The sequence below is a fragment of the Papio anubis genome, chromosome 1 (assembly GCF_008728515.1).
Source record: "Papio anubis isolate 15944 chromosome 1, Panubis1.0, whole genome shotgun sequence".
Lineage (NCBI taxonomy): Eukaryota > Metazoa > Chordata > Mammalia > Primates > Cercopithecidae > Papio > Papio anubis.
In genome coordinates this window covers 141,106,646-141,131,344 of record NC_044976.1, presented here as the reverse complement: position 1 = coordinate 141,131,344, position 24,699 = coordinate 141,106,646, and the positions used below count along the sequence as shown (strand labels likewise).

General features: G+C 37.4%; 1 protein-coding gene across 5 annotated transcripts in view; it reads left to right on the top strand.

Moving 5' to 3' along the window:
- The window catches only part of MARK1 (microtubule affinity regulating kinase 1), a 143,134-nt gene extending 118,852 nt beyond the window's left edge, over positions 1-24,282 (top strand). Inside the window, exons 14-18 of one of the 5 annotated variants that reach the window (XM_031655593.1) lie at positions 10,010-10,110; positions 11,387-11,551; positions 12,528-12,782; positions 17,520-17,564; positions 21,627-24,282. In XM_031655593.1, the coding sequence (XP_031511453.1) occupies positions 10,010-10,110; positions 11,387-11,551; positions 12,528-12,782; positions 17,520-17,564; positions 21,627-21,981 (921 nt within the window). In that variant the 3' untranslated portion in view covers positions 21,982-24,282. The remainder of the gene's footprint in view (positions 1-10,009; positions 10,111-11,386; positions 11,552-12,527; positions 12,783-17,519; positions 17,565-21,626) is intronic. The other 4 variants (XM_031655596.1, XM_021927062.2, XM_021927071.2 and 1 more) reach the window with 4 other exon arrangements.
- Positions 24,283-24,699: the final 417 nt, after the last annotated feature.

Here is a 24,699-nt window from a genome sequence, read left to right as displayed (position 1 = left end):
CAGTATTATTTAATACTAGTTTAGTATCTTGACTCAAGGATGATACTGGCAGATGAGCTTTAAAATTGACCAGTTAATAGACAGCATGGGGAGAGTTTTGAGTTAAATAGTTAAATAGAATAATGGTTGGATAAATGTTTTGGTTAATTATCTGAGTCATCTGTTTTATTGTTCATCACCCACAACCATCACAGACTAGAAATGAAAGGAGTCTCTCTTAGTTCATTTGTGTTGCTGTAACAGAATGCCACATAATGGATACTTTATAAAGAAAAGAAATTTCTTTCTCATAGCTCTGGAGGCTGGGTAGTTCAATATCAAGATGCCAACTTCTGGTAAGGGCAATCTTGCTGCATCACCCCATGACATAAAGCGAGGTCAAGAGAGCACACGCAAGAAAATAAGAGGGGGCCAAATATGCTTTTTATAACAAAGCCACTCTTGAGATAACTAACCCACTTTCACAAGAATTCATTTGTGAGACCAGAGCCTAATCACCTCTTATCAAGACACACCTCCCAACACTTTTGCATTGGGGATCAAGTTTCTAACACAGGAACTTCAGGAGACACATTCAAACTGTAGCAGAGTATTACTATTTGTAAGTAAGGTGCAGGAAAAACAAACTTTATGTTTTCCTTCTAGAAATTCCCATCCAAAAGTTACATGTGGGAATACAGGGAAAACCCTCCACTAGCCTAGAAACTTGGGAGCTAAGTGTTGAGTTTTGAAGACACAAATATGTTGTGCTGTTTTTGAATCAAGAAAACAATAAAACTTGTAAAGGTATTTTCCATATTCTCTATCACATGTATGAGCAGTGCAAAATATAAAATGATGTAAACCACTATGATATGAATCTTAGTGCCCCCCGCATCCTCTGCTAAAATTTATATGTTAAAATTCTAACCCTAAAGGTGGTAGTATTAGAAGATGGGGCCTTTAGGAGATGATTAGTTCATGAGGGCCCTCACGAATGGGATTAGTGCCCTTATAAAAGAGGCCCAAGGGAGCTTGTTCTACCCTTCTACCATGTGAAATCACAACAAAAAGATGGCCATCTAGGAAGCAGGCCTTCACGCACCTTGATCTTAATCTCACAGCCTCAAGAACTGTGAGAAATAAATTTCTGTGGTTTATAAGCCAGCCAGTTTATGATATTTTGTTATAGCAGCCCAAACAGACTAAGACATTAACTCTAAGAAAAGTATTAATCAATTTTTTTACAAAGTCAGGGGAAGAAGGAAGGGCCAAAGATGGCTGAGTAGAAACAATGCCTGTCTAAAGCTCCCACCGAGAGGAACGCAAAAGGCGAGTGATTTCTGCCCTTCCAGCTGAGGTACCCATGTTCTTTCATTAGAACTGACTAGGTGGTTGGTGTAACCCGTGAAGAGCAAGGAAAAGCTGTGGGGGGCAGGGATGAGCGGTTCATCCAGGAGCTGCACTGGGCCAAGAGAGGCAGTGAGGGAGTGTGCTGCCTGCCTGGGGCACTACGCTTTTCCCATGGATTTTTGCAACTCATGGATCGGGAGATTCCCTGTGAGCCTACACCACCAGGGCCTTGGGTCCCAAGCACAAAACTGAGCAGACCCATGGCAGCTACTCCTGCCAGCAACCATTTGGGCAGGCACTGAGCTGCAGGAGTTTTTACATAATCTGGTGGCTCCCGAAACTCCAGAAAGGCAAGAGATCTGTCCACTCCCATGGAAAGGGGGCTGAAGCCAGGGAGCCAAGCAGCCTCACTCAGGGGGTCCCACTCCCATGGATCCCCACAAACTAAGACCCACTGACTTGGAATCCCTGCTGGCCAGCACAGCAGCCTAGACTCTGCCTAAGATGACCAAGTTCCCAGTGTTGGGGGCAACCACCATTACTGCAGCTCTAGTCAGTGATTTTCCCCTGCCAGTGTTAGGGAGGCTGCACGGTTTGGAATGGGCTGTGTTCCCCACAGCACAGCATAGCAGCTATGGCAGATCATTGCCAGACTACTTCTTTAGGTGGGACCCAGATCCATCCTTCCTCACCAGGCAGGGCCTCCCTGCAGGAATCCCAGCAACTCCAGCCAGGGACTTACAGACAGAACTCTCATCTCCCCGAGACAGAGCACCTGTGGGGAGGGGCAGCTGTGATCTCAAGTTAAGCAGTCCTACCTGCTGACTAAAGAGTCTGGGCGTTCAGGATGAGGGGGATTCCCCGAGCACAGAGCACCAGCTCCACCAAGCAACCAGACTGCTTCCTTAAGGACATCTGTGATACTGTGCTTTTTGTCTGGGTGAGACCTCCCAAGCTGACAACTTATACAGGAGAGTTCCAGCTGGTGTCAGGTTGCTGCCCCTCTGGGACGAAGCTTCCAGAGAAAGGAGCAGACAGCAATCTGACAAATGGGGTCTGGAGTAGACCCCCAGAAAACTGCAGCAGACCTGCAGAAGAGGGGCCTGAGTGTTAGAAGAAAAACAAACCAACAGAAAGCAATGACAGCTACATAAAAACCCCCACAAAAACCCCATCCAAAGGTCAATGGCCTCAAAGATCAAAGGTAGATAAATCCACCAAGATGAGGAAAAACCAACTTGAAAATGCTGAAAATCCCCAAAGAAGAATGTTTCTTCTCCTCCAAATGATTGCAACACCTCTCCAGCAAGGGAAGAGAACTGGCTGAAGCTGAGATGGATTAACTGACAGAAGTAGGCTTAGGAAAGTGGGTAATAATGAACTTTGCTGAGCTAAAGGATTATGTTCAAACCCAATGCAAAGAAGCTAAGAACCGTGACGAAAGATTACAGGAGCTGTTAACTAAAATAACCAGTTTAGAGAGGAACTTAATGACCTGATGGAGCCGAAAAACCTAGCACAAGAACTTCATGATGCAAATACAAGTAGCAATAGCCAAATAGACCAAGTGGAAGAGACTATCCGTTTGAAGACTATCTTAGTGAAATGAGGCAGGCAGTCAAGATTAGAGAAAAAAGGATGAATGAATGAACAAAACCTTCAAGAAACATGGGACTATGTAAAAAGACTGATTGGAGTACTTAAAAGAGATGGGGAGAATGGAACCAAGTTGGAAAACACACTTCAGGATATCATCCAGGAGAACTTCCCCAATCTAGCAAGACAGGCCAACATTCAGATTCAGAAAATACAGAGAACCCCAATAAGATACTCCACAAGATCAACCCCAAGACACATAATCATCAGATTCTCCAAGGTCAAATGAAGGAAAAAATGTTAAGATCTACCAGAGAGAAAGGCCAGGTCACCTACAAAGGGAAGTCCATTAGACTAACAGCAGACCTCTCAGTGGAAACCCTGCAAGCCAAAAGAGATTGGGAGCCAATATTCAACGTTCTTAAAGAAAAGAATTTCCAACCCAGAATTTCATATCTGGCCAAACTAAGCTTCAAAAATGAAGGAGAAGTAAAATCCTTTTCAGATAAGCACATGCTGAGGGATTTTGCCACCACCAGGCCTGCCTTGCAAGAGCTCCTGAAGGAAGTACTAAACATGGATAGGAAAATTTGTACCAGCCATTACAAAAACACACTGAAGTACACAGACCAATGACACTATGAAGCAACTACATTAACAAGTCTGCAGAATTGGCCACCCAGCATTATGATGACAGGATCAAATTCACACATAACAATATTAACCCTAAATGTAAATGGGCTAAATACCCCAATTAAGACACAGAATGGCAAGCTGGGTAAAGACAAGATCCATCAGTGTGCTGTATTCAAGAGACATATCTCACTTGCAGAGACACACATAGGCTCAAAATAAAGGAATGGAGGAAACTTTACCAAGCAAATGGAAAGCAGAAAAAAGCAGGGGTTGCAACTCTAGTTTCTGACAAAATAGACTTTAAACCAACAAAGGTCAAAAAAGACAAAGAAGGGCATTACATAATGGTAAAAGGTTCAATTCAATATGAAGAGCTAACTATCCTAAATATATATGCACCCAATATAGGAGGACCCAGATTCATAAAACAAGTTCTTAAAGACCTACAAAGAGACTTAGACACACACACACACACAATAATAGTGGAAGACTTTAATACCCCACTGCCAGTATTAGACAGATCATCGAGACGGAAAAGTAACAAGATATTCAGGACTTGAACTCAGCTCTGGACCAAGTGGACCTGATAGATCTCTACAGGACTCTCTACCCCAAAACAACAGAATATACATTTTTCTTGGTGACACATGGTATTTACTCTAAAATTGATCACATAATTGGAAGTAAAACACTCCTCAGCAAATGCAAAAGAACTGAAATCCTAACAGTCTCCCAGACCACAGCACAATCAAATTAGAACTCAGGATGAAGAAGCACACTCAAAACCACACAATTACGTGGAAATTGAACGACCTGCTCCTGAATGACTTCTGGGTAAATAATGAAATTAAGGCAAAATCAAGAAATTCTTTGAAACTAGTGAGACCAAAAAGGCAACATACCAGAATTTCTGAGACACAGCTAAAGCAATGGTAAGAGGGAAATTTATAGCACTAAATACCACATCGAAAAGCTAGAAAGATCTCAAATCAACACCCTAATGTCACAACTAAAAGAATTAAAGAACCAAGAGCAAACAAACCACGTTTGTTTGTATTTCTGTGGGGTCAATGGTGGCATCCTCCTTATCATTTGACTGTGTTTATTTAAATTTCTGGACACATATACCCTCCCAAGACTGAAAGGAAGAGCTTGAATCCCTGAACAGACCAATAACAAGTTCTTAAATTGAGGCAGTAATAAATCGCCTACCAACCAAAAATAGCCCAGGACCAGATGGATTTACAGCTGAATTCTAACAGAGGTACAAAGAGGAATGAAACCATTTCTTCTGAAACTATTACAAACAATGAAAAGGAGGGTCTCCTCCCTGTCTCATTCTATGAGGCCAACATCATCCTGATACCAAAACCTAGCAGAGATACAACAAAAAAAGGAAAACTTCAGGTCAATATCCCTGATGAATATCAATTCAAAAATCCTCAACAAAATACTGGCAAACTGAATCCAGCAGCACATCAAAAAGCTTATCCGCCATGATCAAGTTGGCTTCATCCCCAGGATGCAAGGCTGGTTCAACATACGTGAATCAATAAATGTAATTAGTCACAGAAACAGAACTAAAGACAAAAACCACATGATTATCTCAATAGACACAGAAAAGGCCTTCGATAAAATTCAACATCCCTTCATGTTAAAAATTCTCAATAAACTAGGTATTGAAGGAACATATTTTGAGTTCCTTAAAAATAGTAAGAGCCGTATATCACAAACCCACAGCAAATATCATACTGAATGGGCAAAAGCTGGAAGCATTCCCCCTTGAAAATTGGTACAAGACAAGGATGCCTTCCCTCACCACTCGTTATTCAACATAGTGTTGGAATTTCTGGCCAGGGCAATCAGGCAAGAGAAAGAAACAAAGAGCATTTAGATAGGAAGAGAGGAAGTCAAATTGTCTTTTTTGCAGATGACATGATCCTATATCTAGAAAACCCTATCATCGCAACCCAATAGCTTCTAAAGCTTATAAGCAACTATAGCAAAGTCTCAGGATACAAAATCAATGTGCAGAAATCACAGGCATTCCTTTACACCAACAACAGGCAAGCAGAGAGCCAAATCATGAATGAACTCCATTTACAATTGCCACGAAGAAATAAAATACCTAGGAATACAGCTAGCAAAGGAAGTGGGGGAACTCTTCAAGGAGAACTACAACCACTGCTCAAGAAAATCAGAGGACCAAAGAAGATGGAAAAGCATTCCATGTTCATGGATAGGAAGAATCAATATTGTCAAAATGACTGTACTGCCCAAGCAACTTATAGATTCAATGCTATTCTCATTAAACCACCATTGACATGCTTCACAGAATTAGAAAAAAAGTATTTTAAAATTCATAAAGAACCAAAAAAGAGTTCATATAGCCAAGATAATCCTAAGCAAAAAGAACAAAGCCAGAGGCATCACGCTATCTGACTTCAAACTGTACTACAAGGCTGCAATAACCAAAACAGCATGGTATTGGTACAAAAACAGGCATGTAGACCAATGGAACAGAATAGAGAACTCAGAAATAAAACTGTGCATCTACAACTATCTCATCTTCAACAAAGTTGACCAAAACAAGCAATGGGGAAAGGAATCCCTATTTTAACAAATGGTGCTCAGAGAACTAGCTAGCCATATGCAGAAAATTGAAACTGGACTCTTCCCTTATACCTTATGCAAAAATTAACTCAAGATGGAGTAAAGACTTAAATATAAAACCCAGAACTATAAAAACCCTAGAAGAAAATCTAGGCCATACCACTCAGGACATAGGCATGGGCAAAGATTGTGTGATGAAATCGCCAAAAGGAATTGCAACAAAAGCAAAAATTGACAAAGGGATCTAATTAAACTAAAGACCTTCTGCATAGCAAAATAAACTGTCGTCAGAGTGAACAGACAACCTACAGAATGGAAGAAAATATTTGCAATCTATCCATCTGACAAAGGTCTAACATCCAGAATCTACAAGGAACTTAAGCAAATTTACAAGAAAAAAAGAACCCCATTAAAAAGTGGGCAAAGGACATAAACAGACATTTCTCAAAAGAAGACATACACATGGCCAACAAACGTGAAAAAAAGCTCAACATCACTAACTATTAGAAAAATGCAAATCAAAACCATAATGAGATACCATCTCATGCCAGTCAGAATGGTGATTATTAAAAAGTCAAGAAACAACAGATGCTGGCGAGGTTGCAGAGAAACAATTTTACACTATTGGTAGGAATGTAAATTAGTTCAACCATTCTGGGAGACAGTGTGGTGATTCCTCAAAGATTTAGAACTGAAAATATCATTTGACCCAGCAATCCCATTACTAGGTATATACCCAAAGGAATATAAATCATTCTGTTATAAAGGTACATGCACATTTATGTTCACTGCAGCACTATTCACAATAGCAAAGACATTGAATCAACCCAAATGCCCATCAGTGATAGACTGGGTAAAGAAAATGTGGTACATATACACCATAGACTACTATGCAGCCATAAAAAGGAATGAGATCACATCCTTTGCAGGAACATGGATGAAGCCAGAAGCCATTATCCTCAGCAGACTAATGCAGGAACAGAAAACCAAACACCACATGTTCTCACTTATAAGTGGGAACTGAACAATGAGAACACATGGACACAGAGAGGTGAACAACACACACAGGGGCCTTTCAGAGGAGAGCGGAGGTTGGGGGAGAGCGTTAGGAAAAATAGCTATTGCATGCTGGACTTAATACCTAGGTGACAGGTTGATAGGTGCAGCAAACCACCATGTTACACATTTGCCTATGTAACAAACCTGTGCATCCTGAACATGTACCCTGGAACTTTAAAAGAAGATTTAAAAATTTTTTAAGAAAAACAAAAACAAAGAAATAGCATTTAAAAAAATAAAATAAGGGGAAGAAGAGATTTAGGAAGACTCAAAAAGATTAAGAATGCTATAGTAAGTATAAAATACTGTATATAAACTTATGGTATAATTATGTAAAATATAATCACTTTACTGTGAAAGAACCCCCAAAAAGTTGTTTACATGGTTGGTTTCCACATTGAGGAAGTTACCAAACTAGACTGCAAGAGTCTGCAAGGGTAGTTTTCCACCTAGTTCCCAAATCCTCAGCAGAAAGAACCTTACCTGCTTAGTGATCACTAGATCTTTTTTATTTGAATCAGGAAGGTCAACTATAAAAGTTAGTTTTATATAAATGTATGACAAATGGAAGCAGTAACACTGTGTTTCCATAACTTTTGCCTAATTCTATCTTAAATTTCCTTGGGGAAATACAACTGATGGTTGCCATACCTGAATGTCACTGGCATGGAAGGGTCAAAGCAAGGGAGGTAGGGTGGGAGGAGCACAAATTCAGAGGCACAGCTTGGAAGGAGAGATCCCATTCACCATCAGCCTTTGAAAAGGAAAGAAATGTCATTGAGAATAGCCACAAACATTTTAGAGGCTTCCAGAAGATGTATGGTAGCATGATTTGACAAGGAATTAAGTTATTCATATGACAGTTTGGCCAAAATTATGAGATTATCAAAAGCAAATATTTTTATATTGGTACATTTGGTGCCCATGCGGTGATTTTACAGCTTTTCAGTAATCCTGTGCAGTTTTAATAATTGCCCAGTATGTTTTTCCTATTTCCTATTATGTATTTCTAAGATTTGTCCTCTAGATTTCAAATTTCCAGTTAATTTCTAGGGAATTAAATGTTAGTAGCTTCTAAGAGTAGAGTAGGAAATAATTTAAGTGTTCAAAAATTAGGAATTTATTGATTAAAATAAAATATGGTATGTCTGTACAGTTGCATAGGCTACAGCCATAAAACTTTAGTATCACTTGATGTGGATAGATGTTAATATTATCATGTTAAATGGGAAAGCAGGTAATGAAACAATGTCTTTCAAACTATGAAATACGATGACATTCCTAGTTTTTTGAGAATTTTAATGTAAGTTAGTTTCATAATGCATCCGCATAATCAAATCAATTTTCTTTGCTTTAATAACATGGACCAAGTCTTTTTTTTTTTTTTTTGAGACAGGGTCTCGCTCTGTTGCCCAAGCTGGAGTGCAGTGGTAAAATCACAGCTCACTGTATTCTTCTCAACTTCTTGGGCTCAGGTGATCCTCCTACTTAAGCCTCTTGAATAGCTGGGACTACAGGTGTGTGCCATCACACTCAGCTAATTTTTTTGTATTTTTTGTGGAAATGGGGTTTCACCATGTTGCCTAGGCTGGTCTTGAACTCCTAGCCTCAAACAATCTGCCCTCCTAGGCCTCCCTAAGTATTGGGATTACAGGCATGAGCCACCACAGTTGGCCTACATGTTCCAAGTCTTACCTAAAAATTTTAATAATCTTTGCCTGTTTTGCTACCATACTTTTATAGTTTTTAGCATATGCTTTTTATATAACTGGTGACAAAATTCCTTCCATCTAGGAACCTGCACTACTGAAAAATTTTAAATCTGTATTCAGTTTTGTTTATATGAGTTTTTTTCCTTCTTCAAAGTGAATTCAAGCAAATATCTTATTAACTTTGTAGCCCTCATGATTCAACAATGTTTAGGTTGAATATATATTTTAAATGCTGGGTTAGTCAAAAGTAGCAAGTTTTTTTATTCTGTTGGAGTAAGGATTAAACAGAAGAGTATTATATCCACATTGAAAATCATTTCTGTATATTTTATTACCAGGGAGTAGGTCAGGATTTGGCAGGCACAACAATGGGTTACAGGTCAAAGGTTGTGTGCGTGGTAAGGAGAATCATCTATCTATCCCTTTTTGCTTATTTTCTCTCTTTTCTCCAAGGCTCCTGAGACTTGGCCTTCCTTCTAGCTCAAACCTGAGCCTTGAGGAAATATCTTCAGTGTGGCACTGCACACACCACTGTTGGTGGCCTCAACTGGACATGCCTTTGATCCTGGGGCATTTAGTCTGCTTAATATTCCCAGTGGTTGAGAGAGTTTCCCAAGCAGGTGAAGAAAGGCAGCCCACAGGCTTCTGAGTGGGCGTGCCATCTTTACTGCCCCAGGCTCCTGTTGGTGATGATACTTAGTGTGGAGTTGGCTTGCACTCCTAGTCACTTAGAGCTGCTCACACCCCTGCTCCTGCCCTTTCTCTACCACCAGCTCACAAAGGAGGGAGTGAATAGAAACCCAGCTCTCCTATTGCTTCCAAACTGCTGGCTGCTATTGTAGGAAGATAAGCTAAAACTGTAATGAGTTCATTTTTGATGCTTTGTCTTTTGCTTCTGAAATCTAAATGAGAGAGAGAGGCAGGGGATAATTCTTGCTAATATAAGATTCTAATCAATTAAAATTCTGTGGATTTTTCACAGAGTCAGCTTAAATAATATTTCTTTGGCTTTCCACAAATATATTTATAATTTTTTAATTGCCTTTTTTTTATTCTTGAAGAACAATGTGTATTCTGGAGGTAGCATGGCAAGAAGGAATACATATGTCTGTGAAAGGACCACAGATCGATACGCAGCATTGCAGAATGGAAAAGACAGCAGGTAAATGCCACAGTGCCAAGTAGTAATACCTTTACTGTTGTTCTGTGTTAGTGCCCTTGCTGAAATGCCTGCAGCCGAATGGGTCAGGAGAAAAGGAGTTATTACATGAAGTAGTAAGATTGCAACCCAACCATTCTTACTGAGACATCTCTCCTGTACCAGGATAGAAGGTTGGGAAAACATTTAGAGAAAACAAGAAATAAATCTTTTTACCTGCCAATTTCTGAGTAAAATCTGATAGTAAATATTTTTCTGTAACAAAGCAGATCATACCATCCTAATTTCATCTTCATAATTTGAATCTTTTTCTTTTGTGCACCTACTGCCTCCTTCCCTTTCACCTCCCATCAAGTCATTACCATATCTGAATAAAGGCTTTATTTTCCTCCCTCTGAAAAAAATGTGGCCATCTTATTTCTCATCATTCAGAACCACATAATTTTTAAAGTGTTTTATTTCAAATAATAATAAATCATATTATTTGTATTACTTAAAAAATGTATCTTCTTTCTATCATGAGTTACAAGGACTACTCATCAATATAGTACAAAGACATGGAGCCTATTCTAATGAAATTATTTTCTTAGTACCACCTACAGTCATTTCAGTAGTGTGTACAAACCATTCTTACATTTGTTTCTTCTCACTTAATAAGAATGTAAAGTAAGTGCTATTGTAAGGCATACAAAGAAAAATGTATCTTCTTTGTACATAAGATAATTGGAAATTGATTTCAGACTTACGATTTTTCTTATACTAAATTTTAAGCTGCAGCTCCTTTAATCTGCAACAGTTAACCTATTGACCATGATATGATCTAAAAGTGTTTTGATGAATCCAGAGATAATATTTTTGGTATAATTATCAATTCTGATTGTATGAATAATGGACAATGAACTACAGCAACATATCACGCCAAACTGTGGTTTTGGGAAGTAAAAAAGGACTCCAGTCATAATAATTTTATCTGAAATTATTGTATATCCACAAAAATAGTTTTGTACTTTCTCCCATTTACATACATAAAGTGTGTGTGAGATTTTTTTTCATGGATAATAGTGATAAATTCACCCTGTATACTTTTCATAAGAATATTAATTGTTTTGTTAGTCATTAATAATGCCGCTATGCTAGTTTCTTTCAAATGTTTCAGTCATGAAAGGTGTTAGTTTAAAATATAAAAAACTATAAAAATATAGTTCTTAAATTTTAGTAAACCACAATTTTTCTTCTTTTTTACATTTCCATGGTCTTCTCAACTGCTTTATGGCGAAAGCCTTACGGAGATGTCTGTGAGTAGCATATCTTCTGCAGGCTCTTCTGTGGCCTCTGCTGTTCCCTCAGCACGACCCCGCCACCAGAAGTCCATGTCCACTTCTGGTCATCCTATTAAAGTCACACTGCCAACCATTAAAGACGGCTCTGAAGCTTACCGGCCTGGGTAATGTGCTGGTTACATCTCATTTTGTTCATTAAGAATTTCTAAAAATATAGCACCATGTGAAAATACATGATAGTCACCATCACATTAAGACCTTTCTAATAAGATTCAGTGTTTGTAATGGGGGAAAAATTGAATTGTAACATAAACTTTCTATGTACTTTGGCTGTTGTTGGAAATGTTACGTATAACTTAAATCATTTTCTAGAGGAATTTTTTTAAGGATTTGATTTTACGTCCATCCCCATAAAGTTAAGAATTGCTGCTTAATTTGTCATTTAGGTAAACGGATTTTGTTATGATTTAAACACATACAAACAAACACTAGACTGGGAGTTGAGACCCACGGATAATGATCAGGCTGAATTCCTTGTTCTTAATGAAACTGGACTTCAGTTTTCCTGTCAATGAAACTGATGAACTCAAAGAGCCTGTTCAGATATAAAATTTTGTAATTGTTTTTCTAGTATTTTTCTATTTTAAGATTTCTCAAATTCAGTACATCTGAGCATTTTAACCCTCTGTTAGATTTGTTGGGCATATTGGTAGTACCATGTGATGTACCATCACTGAGGCCTAAATTAGAAATAGGAAATTATTTTATTCAAAGCCTTTTTAATAAACAATAAAATTTGTGTTCAACATTGATTGCTAAGTGGTTTCAGGAGAATATTAAAAAAACATTTGCAGTACCCCTGGTTTGGCGTTTGTGATACTGAAAAGTATTTATCTTTGTGTCCCTGTTTCAGTCATTTCTTAATTTTTAGTGACCAAACAAAAGGTACCTAGTTTCCAACTGAAATTTTACTCCTCTCCAATGATATAGTAAATAAAATTAACCCATGTCTCACATCTCTAATGTGAACAAATAAAGTAGGGCCAAAAGAAGTAGCCATAGCTATTTGTTTCAAGTTTTTAGCATGAGTGAAAGGTTTTCCTGTCATTATTCTAAATGATATATCTTAATTTGTCCCAGCAGTACAACCCAGAGAGTGCCTGCTGCTTCCCCATCTGCTCACAGTATTAGTACTGCGACTCCAGACCGGACCCGCTTTCCCCGAGGGAGCTCAAGCCGAAGCACTTTCCATGGTGAACAGCTCCGGGAGCGACGCAGCGCTGCTTACAATGGGCCACCTGCTTCACCATCCCATGAAACGGGTGCATTTGCACATGCCAGAAGGGGAACGTCAACTGGTATAATAAGCAAAATCACATCCAAATTTGTTCGCAGGTCAGTACCAATGTACTGTCGTGTTTTGTTTCCTCTAGAGATTATGAAGGAAACTTGACTTTTTTTTAATATTTATAGTAATTTTCTAAAATGGTTTCATAACATTTCATTAGAGCTGCTCTTTTACAGAGTTGGAAGAAAAAAAATCTAGGAAGACATAAAGTATTTTTCCTTAAGAGAGAGAAAGAAAAAAATGGACAAAATGAGATTTTTAAAATCTGTAAAATAAAATGGAAAGAACAAAAACTTGACTTCAAAAATGTGTTTTAACAAAAGATTTTTATATTTGAAAGCCGTGATTGAGGAAAAGAAATGAGTTTACATGTTTCCTTCAAATTTATCTTGACAATACTTTTAAATTGCTTACTAATAATATATCATTTACGTTTTTTTCTTCTTTGCATAAAAAGCCTACACACCAGAGTCACAGATCACTTATGTAATTTTATATCATAAAACCTTATCATCACAACATAGTAAACGCAAAATGAATACATGTATAGTAAAGGTCTAATCTACTTAAACAATGCAATTATACTTTCTAAAAAGTAAGCATACTTACTGTGTTTACTATGCATACATGTACAGTGCACATTGATGATACAAGTTGCTACTACAATGCAGGCTGATGTCGATTTGATCTATTCCTGTGTCCCACTAAATGCCTACTTAAGCCCTGCGACAAGCAAAGCACTGTGTTAGGTGCAGAACAGAATCTAAAGATAGGTAAGACGGCATCTGTGCCCTCCAGATTCTTATAGTCTTGTAAGAAGCAGACAAACAACTAGCTGTGATATAAAGCAGAATATGTGCTAAAAAGTGTGGGCAACATGCTGGATTCCAGAGGAAGATAGAATTGTTTCTATCTAGGGAGACAGTGAAGGCACCCTATCATATAATCATTTCAGCTGAGCCTTCAATGATGGGTAAGAAATAATTATACTTGCTTTAAGAAATACTAATTGGCCGGGCGCGGTGGCTCAAGCCTGTAATCCCAGCACTTTGGGAGGCCGAGACGGGCGGATCACGAGGTCAGGAGATCGAGACCATCCTGGCTAACATGGTGAAACCCCGTCTCTATTAAGAAATACAAAAAACTAGCCGGGCGAGGTGGCGGGCGTCTGTAGTCCCAGCTACTCGGGAGGCTGAGGCCGGAGAATGGCGTGAACCCGGGAGGCGGAGCTTGCAGTGAGCTGAGATCCGGCCACTGCACTCCAGCCCGGACGACAGAGCGAGACTCCGTCTCAAAAAAAAAAAAAAAGAAATACTAATTAAATACTTAGTTTCCAATGTTATTACTGTTCCTAGGATTTCAAAGAGTGGATGTGGAAAAGAGAAGAAGCAGCTTCAGTCTTACGTGCCTTGTCATGGAGCTATTTATAGACTTGGTTCATATATCAGTTTGCCCAGTATCACATAGCTGAATTAAAAACTTTTAAAGCCTCAAATGTAACATAAATTTCTAACCATATCAGTCAGTGACTTTGTACCATTTGGGCAATTACTATGCAGCATGACAACTTGCTACAGAAAGAACTAAAAGTTCACCAACAGAGTCAGCATGGAAGGTAGATCACGGTGTTAGCCGGCCATCTGCAGGGTACTAGTCAGAATATCAGTAGTTTCTGCTTTTGGAATTTATCTATTTAAGGCCATTTCAAAAAGCCAGTACTTTCTCACGGTTAAGCCAGAATTAAAGTGAAGAAAAATAGGTTTGTAGTTTAGTGCTTGATTACTAATTGTGCATTAAGCATTGTGCAAAATATTTCTCTTAACTCTGCAACAAAAATTTAGACTCTAGGGGAAACAGTACTGTGGAAAGGAAGTCATGAGATAGAATGTCAAAGCAAGAAAGTGCCTTACAGCTGGTCTGTTGGGAGGTTCTGATAAAGGACTGCCATATAGTCATTGAACACATATGTGGAGACCTACATGCAAGGCCTTTCATAGGAGCTATTGTACAGCAGCAAGTGAGACTGATGGGGCTCCTGCCATCCTGTGAGCAACTTAACTGTCTTGAAACATTCCACACAGTTAAAGCATTTCCCTTGCTTGGCTCTGGTTTTCTCCTACCTCACAGGCTAGCTATCGCTTCTCAGACTTCTTTGCTGGCTTTTTTCAGATTCCCTTGCCTTTCCCCCAACCTCTAAATATTAGAATGCCCCAGGGCTCAGTCTTTGGACATGTTTTTTTCTCTGGTTTTCCTTACACTCTTGGTGATCTCAGTCAGGCTTATGACATTAGATTCCATCCTGTGTGAACAACTCCCCAGTGTATCTCCAGCCCACATCTCTCTCCTGAACTGCAGACTCTTAAATCCAACTGCTGCTCAGCCTCTCCACTTAGATACATTATAGACTCTGAAACAGAACATGTTCAAAACCCTACTCTCATTCCTCTTCCCATGCTTATCCTTCCCTCGTTCTTCACTGTCTTAGGAATTGGCAGCCTTGTCCTTACAGTTGCTCGGACCATAAGCCTTGGAGTTGTCCTTGACAATTCTTTTCCTCATACCACATCAGATCCATTGGCAATTTGTGTGGGCTTTACCTTCACGGCATTTCCAGGATTTAGCTGCTTCCATCACTCCCGCCACTGCCTTCATACTCTGAACCACTCTTCATCTTTCACCACCTCATAGTTCTGCTAGTTTCTGTCCTTGTCCTCCTCTTCTGTTTCAGCAGTGTCATGTCAATCTGATCATGTCACTCTTAGATTTAAAGCCCCTGATTAGCTTTCGCTTTGCTTAGAATACAATTCTGTGCCCTCGCCATAGCCTGTGGGGCTTTGTGTAACCTGGCCATCCATTTCTGCTCTGACCTCTTCTTCTCCCACTCTTCTTCTTGCCACTTCCACACCAGCCACTCAGGCACCAGACTGTCCTCAAGTACATTAAGCACTGTTTTGGCATTGTGTACCTGCTATTCCTTCTGCCTGCAATTCTCTGCCCTAAATACCTGCATGGCTCACTTCTACACCAAACCTTATGAGTTTCTAACCATAGCTCTTCCTTATATAGGGAATAACCCAATTTGTTCAGTTGAGTATATATTGCTATGTGTAGGTCATTGTTTTTTAAGTGTTAAGTGTTGGAAAGCATGCTGTGCTGCATATGCTGTTAGAGCCAGCTGCACCTTCTGTAGCCCCATCTGCCTCCTACCATGGCTACTTAAAGCAGACTTCCTGGGCTCTTTGAAACAATTGCCAATAGCAGAAATTCTTCCAATGTTCCTACTGGCATCCAGGTAGGCAGGAACAGGATATGGGTCAATCGCGATTTCAGTCAATTATAGCAAAGGAAATAGGGTCTAAGGGACATTTCACTCCTAATGCTTTAAGTTTAGCAGCTGTGGAATAGGTGTTTGCTAATAGTGAATAATAAAGCATAATATAAATAGGACAGAAAAGTCCAGTGAGATTTTTGTCCCTTCCTAAAGGAATTTTGTCTTAGCAGTGGGAGTCGACAGCATTACTGTCTTGCTTGCCAAGTTGGTACACTGCCCATCTGTGTGTATCAGTTCATCTACATGTAACTGAAAATGTACATTTCACTTTGAGCCTGCTCAAAAATGTTTTATTTATTTCAATGTGCTATAATAAAAATGGATTTGTATAGATGGCATTGAATTTTTATTATTTTTCCCAACGAAAATGCCAGTTATTAAAAATAGAAATTTAAGAAATTACATTTGAATGTGAGAATACATTTTAGTATTCTTTTAAATTCAGATAGAAAAAAATTTTTTTCATAATATGTTTGTTAAGAAAGGCATGTATTAGTTAAAGACCCTGAGAGGCATGAGGCATTCATATTCTTAAGAACAATTTAAAATTTTAGAGCTTGGTGTGTGGGTATGTTTTATTAATTTGGGGGATGGGAGAATACCACTGATTTTATTCTTATTGCATTAATTTTACATAATTAATAGAAATGTTTCTGGAATGGCTAAAACATTAAGACAACATTAACTTAAGGATTCAAGTTGGTGATTTTTCCCACTATTTAATAGTATTTTACCCTCTATCACAAGATATTTAATTACCTTTAAAAATAGCAAAGCATTAAAATTTTGGTAGACTTCAAAAATATTAATTACATGCAACTCAGAACAATTAGTAGTGTTTTCCTGGTTTTATTTCACAGGTGGATATCCAGGTAAGGTTAGTGTTTTTATTTAAGATTGAATCCATGTTTTTAGACTTGCCTACATGGATAGGCTGTTAATTTGCTGTAATATTTTATCATGTGCATGAATTGTTAGCATAACTTCTAAGAGAAATTGCTTATTTAGAAATTGGTATTTATTTGCTAACTACAAAGTTAATGTATATATTTTCTAAATTGAGCGACTACTAAAATTATACATAATCACAAATTTGGAGTTGAATCTTGCTGTTGATAATTATTAAGTAGTTTTAACTTTAGATTAAACTAAACCAAAAGATAAATTATGACTTGAAATGAATTGTGGCTGGGAATTGGAAGATTATGAAAAAAAATTCTAAACTTTCACCTTATATTGCCTGTTGACAAAAATGAGTAGACGCTCAATAAATGATAAGTTACATGCGGTTATGATGAAAAACATGAGAAATAGTCTCAGACTGACTAGTGATAGAAAACTGTCACAGTAGAAGTTTGCTCAACAAGCTAATTTTTAAATAATTTTAGATATAGGTTTTCTTGATATATTTTTTACTTTTATCATTAAATCTCAACCTTCACTTTGTTTTGAGGGATCCAAGTGAAGGCGAAGCCAGTGGCAGAACCGACACCTCAAGGTGAGGAGCCACTATTAATACTTCGCTGCTAGGTCCCTGTGTGTGAAAACGTACTTTTGAAATACTTCGAGCACTTAATGGTCATGAATAGATCTAATAACTAGATAGCATGCATATTTTAGATTTTTATATTGGGGTGGGTTTTCATAACATTACCTAGCATTCAAGTCAGTCAACTTTAAGTTTGTTTTCCAAACATGCATTGGAATTGTGTACTTGGTAAAAAAAATAGGCTTTCTGTTCTATAAAGTATGTCAAGCTGAAGAATTAATAGATTAAATGTCCTGATATTTTTCTCACTAAAGTAATGTAACTAAAATTAGTGTGAGTCCAATAGCACAAATAACACAGAACAGGGAAGGAAGATTTGATGTTAGTAATATATTTTAGGTGAGAATTCAATGTTTGACCACATTTAAAAATTCTATCCTGCCATACTTTTGGGGATTTCTTTTTTTGACATTTAATGCTAGTTGTATATTCATTCTGGCAATGGGTTTCATATCTGAGCACAATCAGAATTACAGGGAAGACTTGATAAAAAGATTACTGGATCCCACACCCAGGGTTTCTGATTCAGGGGCTGAGGCAGGTGCCTGTGCATTTACATTTCTAACAAGTCCCCAGGAGATGCTTATGCTGCTGTTCTAGGGACCACATTATGGACATGTTAGTACTTGTGTTAATATTTTACAAATGGGAAATTTAAGAAATGAAGGCATTAATTTATTTTGAGTGTACACAAGCCTTAAGGGTTGCAATGTAAATTTTACAACCAACAAGTATTCCACAGTACGAAAGACTCTGGCTTCATTCAGAAACGATTGTGACCAGCTGAACACAAGCCTCCAGTTTGATTTCTACTTTTCAAATTACTTAAAATATAAAACATAATTAACTTTGGGAAAACTATAGCATTCCCATGTAGTCTTTTTAACAAACTGTGCTATATTTATATTTAGTAATAATAGTTGAAATGTTTCTTTGTAGAGTTAGGTACCTGAGTCACCATGGTACGGAGCCACAGGGGAGCAAGACGAATATTCTTCACTTTCTTCTGCCTTTTGCATAAACATGGAGGACTTGTTCTTAGCCTCTCCCTCACTTAGTCTTCACTTTTGAGCCCCTCCTTGCATTTCATCCTATATTTCCACTAAATTTCCCTCTGAGACATTTAGTAGTGTGTGCGTTGCAAGTGGCCATTAATAGTTACATTTTTATCCTTTTATACAACTACATAATTTTATTGCATGATAAGAATTAGTAACTGATCTTTTATAAATGTTTACACAATACTTTTCACATTCCGTTTTGTTTGGTTGTTGTTGGGTTTGGTTCTATTTTTGCTTTTGAACTAACTGATTGAATACTAACTATAAAGTACTTTCTGGTCATTTAATTTTCACAACTAGGTGAAAATGCCTATTTTACAGATGGAAAAAAAACAGCAAGGAACATAGGTGGGATCAAGCCAGTTATAGTGAGGTTCTGTCATTTCAGGAAGATGGGGTGATACTGTGGTTAGAAGTACAGGTTCTCAGCCAGAGTGCATGGGTTTCAGCTGTGTTCTACCACTTACTTTACTGTGTGGCTTTGGGGAAGTTACTTCAACTCTGTGTGCCTCCATGTCCTCACTCTACCTGCCTCCTAGGATTGTTCTGAGGGGTAAATGAGTAATTAATACATTTTAGGCACTTAGGGCAGTTCCTGCACCTAGGATTGTTCTGAGGGATAAATGAGTAATTAATACATTTTAGGCACTTAGGGCAGTTCCTGCACCTAGTAAATACTCAATAAATGTTAGTTGTTATTATATTAATATGCACATTTCCAGGAGCTTTCTAGAATTGACATTATCAGTGGCAATGTCTGTGAGACCGTGCAAAAAAAATTTTATTGTCTTAAAGTCATCTTAAGGTGGAATAGAAGGAAACTAGACTTAGAATAATACCCCTGAATTCTAGTCTTTACTTTTCAACTCATTAGCTCTATAAGTTCAGAAAACTAATTTTTTTTTTTTTTTTTTTTTTTTCTGAGACAAAGTTTTGCTCTGTTGCCTAGGCTAGAGTGCAGTCACACGATCTCAGCTCACTGCAACCTCTGCCTCCCGGGTTCAAGCAATTCTCCTGCCTCAGCCTCCCGAGTAGCTGGGATTACAGGCGCGTGCCACCACACCTGGCTAATTTTTATATTTTTAGTAGAGACAAGGTTTCACCATGTTGGCCAGGCTGGTCTCAGACTCCTGACCTCATGGTCCTCCCACCTTGGCCTCCCAAAGTGCTGGGATTACAGGTGTGAACCACAGAAAAGTAATTCTAAGTTTTCCAGCCATCAGTTCCGTCTTTAAAATGAGTGCTCAGTCAACTGATCTCTCAAGTCCCTTCCAGCATGCCAAATCCACCAGAATTATACATGTGACCTTGGTAAATGACTCTGGTTGGCTTGCAAGCCCTAAGAGGCCTGTGATGTAATGGCTTAGATTCAGTGGGCAAAAAGAGAAAAATAGAGAACATGAAGTACATACTTCCCATACTTACTAATAGTCTTTGGAAATTTATTTTCTCTACCTAGTCCTTTCCTTATTTTCTCAAGACTGCATAGTTTGCAGAGCTTTGGGGACTCAGATACCTAGGCTCATTTACCTAGAAATGAAATAAATAATATATATATAATTATACATGAATATATATTATACTGTTGATATAAAATGTATATATATTAATTTAAAATATTTATGCAGTAGATTATAAACTCCTTTCAAGGTACTTTTTTTTTTTCTTAAATCACAGAAGTGAGATAGGTTAACAAGTTGCAGTGTAACATCTCTATTTGGATAACTGTTCAAGAAATTTAATTACAGGATTTTCTGTATCACGAATGATCTATTAACTTTGATGAAGCTATGCAGGTTTCTTCCTATGACTATTTGAAATAGGTTTTTTGTTTCCATATTACTTGTGGGATGCCTGCAATAAGTAAAATTCAGTGAGATTTAGTCATTTAACAAATATGTTAATGATTACTATTTACCCAGCACAGTTCTAGATGCCTGAGATAGATCAGTGAATGAAATAGACAAAATTCCTTGCCCTCCTGGAGTTTGCAATCTAATGATAGACTCAGGCAGTAAACACCCTAACAAATGGATTAAATAATATGTTAGAATGTGTAAGTGCTATAGAGAAAAATTAAAGCAGGCTAAGGGGGGTTGGCCATGCTAGGATAGGAGTTAGGGTACAGTAGGGCGATAAGGGGAAGCCTCATGAAGAAAGTGAGCAGAGATTTGAAAAAAGTAAAGGAGTTAGCATCACAGCCATCTGGGGAGAAGCATTCATGACAGAGGGAACAGTCTGTGCAACAGCCTTATAGCAAGAACATAACCCGTGTGTTCCAGGAATAGCATGGAGGCCATTGTTCTGATAGGAGTGAGGAAGGAGAAAAATTCTAGGAAATGGGGTGGGGAGAGTAGAAGTTGGAGTGCAAGTCATGGGGAATGTTGTAGACTGTTTTAAGGATGTCTTTAGTGAAATGAGAAATCACTGGAGGACACTGAGACGTGGTATAATCTAACGTCTTTACATAATTGCAGTACAACATTCTTTCTCAACCTTATCAGGTAAACGAATTATCTTTCCCTCTGAAGTTATTATATTCCTCCTATCCAAAAAGGCAGAAATATTTTTTTATATTTCAAAAATGTGTATTTCCAAATAGAATATTAGTGGTCCCTATTTTGTGTGTGCTTGAACAGAGAAATATGGAACTGAAGAAGGTATTAAGTTCTTCACTTTCAGTTGCAGACGTGTTTCCCTCAAGCCACTTATATTTAAGAAAAATGCTATTTTAGATTGACAATATTAAAAGTCAAAACAGATGGCATCTTGGGGTGTGTTTCTGTAACAGCAAGATAACGTAAATCTTGGCGTCCATCTGAGGGTAGTCTGCAAATTAGGTAGTTTTATTAGGCACTGAATTATGACCACTTAGATTTTATGTGCGTTTTGATCTCTTTGCTGAGTGAAATATTTGTTTTCATTCTTTCCCATTGCCCTCTTCTTCCAGAAGTACATCAGGGGAACCAAAAGAAAGAGACAAGGAAGAGGGTAAAGATTCTAAGCCGCGTTCTTTGCGGTTCACATGGAGTATGAAGACCACTAGTTCAATGGACCCTAATGACATGATGAGAGAAATCCGAAAAGTGTTAGATGCGAATAACTGTGATTATGAGCAAAAAGAGAGATTTTTGCTTTTCTGTGTCCATGGAGATGCTAGACAGGATAGCCTCGTGCAGTGGGAGATGGAAGTCTGCAAGTTGCCACGACTGTCACTTAATGGGGTCCGCTTCAAGCGAATATCCGGGACATCTATTGCCTTTAAGAACATTGCATCAAAAATAGCAAATGAGCTTAAGCTGTAAAGAAGTCCAAATTTACAGGTTCAGGGAAGATACATACATATATGAGGTACAGTTTTTGAATGTACTGGTAATGCCTAATGTGGTCTGCCTGTGAATCTCCCCATGTAGAATTTGCCCTTAATGCAATAAGGTTATACATAGTTATGAACTGTAAAATTAAAGTCAGTATGAACTATAATAAATATCTGTAGCTTAAAAAGTAGGTTCACATGTACAGGTAAGTATATTGTGTATTTCTGTTCATTTTCTGTTCATAGAGTTGTATAATAAAACACGATTGCTTAAAACCTTGTATAGTTGTCTAGATTTCTGCACATGAATGTACGTTTGATGCTTTGATTTGAAAATGTTCTTCCCTGTTACTTACATTCTGGTGGGTTTTTTAAATTCTTACCTCCATCATGCAATTTTGAAAATTGTGTCCAGAATTAAAAGTGCATAGAAATAGTCTTTACAAAGTTGTAGCATGGACCTTTAAAAATTGTTTTAAAATCATATTTAAATTTAAACCAGAAGCTGAAAAATAGATCAGCTTTATTATACACAAAATTATTACTGCTTATCTTTGCTCTTTTCCTTGTTATCCCACAAGGTTTAGTTGAGAAGATACAAAATGTTTACAGTGTTGGCACTTAAGAGTTTTTAAATTCAAGTACATGAAATTCAATAATAGCATTGCCTTGAGCTAACTAAGAAGTACTGGGGAAAAAGTTAAATCTACATCAAGTTTCTTTTGAACTTTGAAGTGTTTTCTGACCCACTGCTAATTGTAGCAACAAAATTTAAAAGAAAAAAAAATACTTTATCTGGCTATTATAACATAAATTGTCACGTAGGTTTGCTGCCTTCAGCATACCGCAATATAATTGCGGGAATATAATAATATTGGGACTGTTTCATAGCACAAACTCATCTTTACAGTGTTAATCAATGCATCAGTTAAGAAATAATGCCACCTCAGGAATTAACTGGCATTGGAAACATTTGCCTCATTCTCCTCCTATCCTCTTCATTCACCCCTGCCACTGTAATATCTATAAGTACTTAAGAGACTTGTGAGCAAAACATACTATTTATAACAGTATATTATTGATTTATGCTTATGTGGTTGTTGAGTTTGTTCCCATGTAACTCGTTTGTTTTAAATATTTTGCCAGATTTCTTGTATTTATTCCACATCATTATGCCTATAATGTGCCGCTTTGTGATTGGGCATTTGCCTACTTTTCTTTCATAATTAGTGATATATGCGATGTAAAACCACTAGTAAAGGTACATTTTAATACTTGTTATTTTATACTGAATTAGCCTTGGAGGTTGACTGTGCAATGTTATTTACTGTTGTAATTACTGTAATATCAACATATGGGCCCCATCTGCACACTCCTGAAAAATAGAAAGTGTATTCAAATTTTATCAGTTTAAAGAAAATAAAGCTGTGATAAATACTGTAATTCCAACCTACATTAGAAGGTCTAAGTGTAGGTGATGTGCCATTCCATAATGGCTTCCAGACTAGGGTGAATTTTACATTCTGTACTGTACTGTGATGTAGCTTTCTTCTGTAACAGTTATGTTCTAAAATTAAGTGAGTTTTTTTTTTTTTTTGCCTTAGCAAAGGGTGGTGTTTGAAAAAAAAAAAATGTGTAGCCCCTTTTTAACCTAGTGTTCATTCAAAAAAAATTGATGCAAATCTTTATTCACTTTCACTGGTGCACACTGAAATTTTACTTGAACAGTTCTCATAATAAAGCACTTGTCTTTTGCTCTTTATCAGAATGTGAATTACCTGTTTTCTAGTACAAAAGTATTCTGTATGAGGAGTTTATTGTATGTGTTCTAAATTTAGTTGGCAAAAGGTGAAGCTGTGAAGGTTTTCAAGATTATTGAAGCTATGAAGGTTTCTTGTCATTATGACAAGAATATTTAATCTTTTTATAGGAATTCCTGTCACTGAAATACTTTTTTAAAAAAAATAGACCTCCTGCTGTGTTTTCCACGGTAGAAACTGATGTTTTTTTACATTTTCTCACTGTGGCCAACTCTTCTGTGTTTGTAGAAAGGAATTTGACTTCAATATCTTTTATGAACTAAAAATGAAATCTTGATACTCACTTTAGATTTTTTGTTTTATGTGTTCATGACAACAAATATTTTTCAAAAGTTTAGAGGAATTTTGCAATATGTTTGCATAAATAAATACCAGTTTATGTTCACTGGCTATGTGATACCAGGATTTCCTTGGCTTCTGTTGAAATATTATTTGATATGACATCCCTTATATTAAATTAATTATTTTGTGGAAACTGGGGCACAGCATTTTATTTGTTAAATGAAAAGAATAAGATTAAATATACTCCAGAACCTTGATTCAATATATTCTCTAAGATAGAATTTGATTTAAAACCTAAAAGACCTTATTTTGAGGTGATTTTCACCAACAGTGTCATTTCACACCATGGGGCCGGGGGGCGGGGAAGCATACAGTGAGGAGCAGGGCCAATTTACTGTAAACTAGTGATTCCATTAGCCTGTGCAAATTAATCAAGATGACCTCTACCTTCATTTTCAAAATATCTATTGAAATACCTACTTTGTCTTAAGATACATAAAAAAAATTATAAAAGATAGTTCCAGCTCTCTGAAATTTTGTTCCATTCGAAAAGATAAATGTAAATATATGCACAACTAAAACATACACACACACAGACACACAGA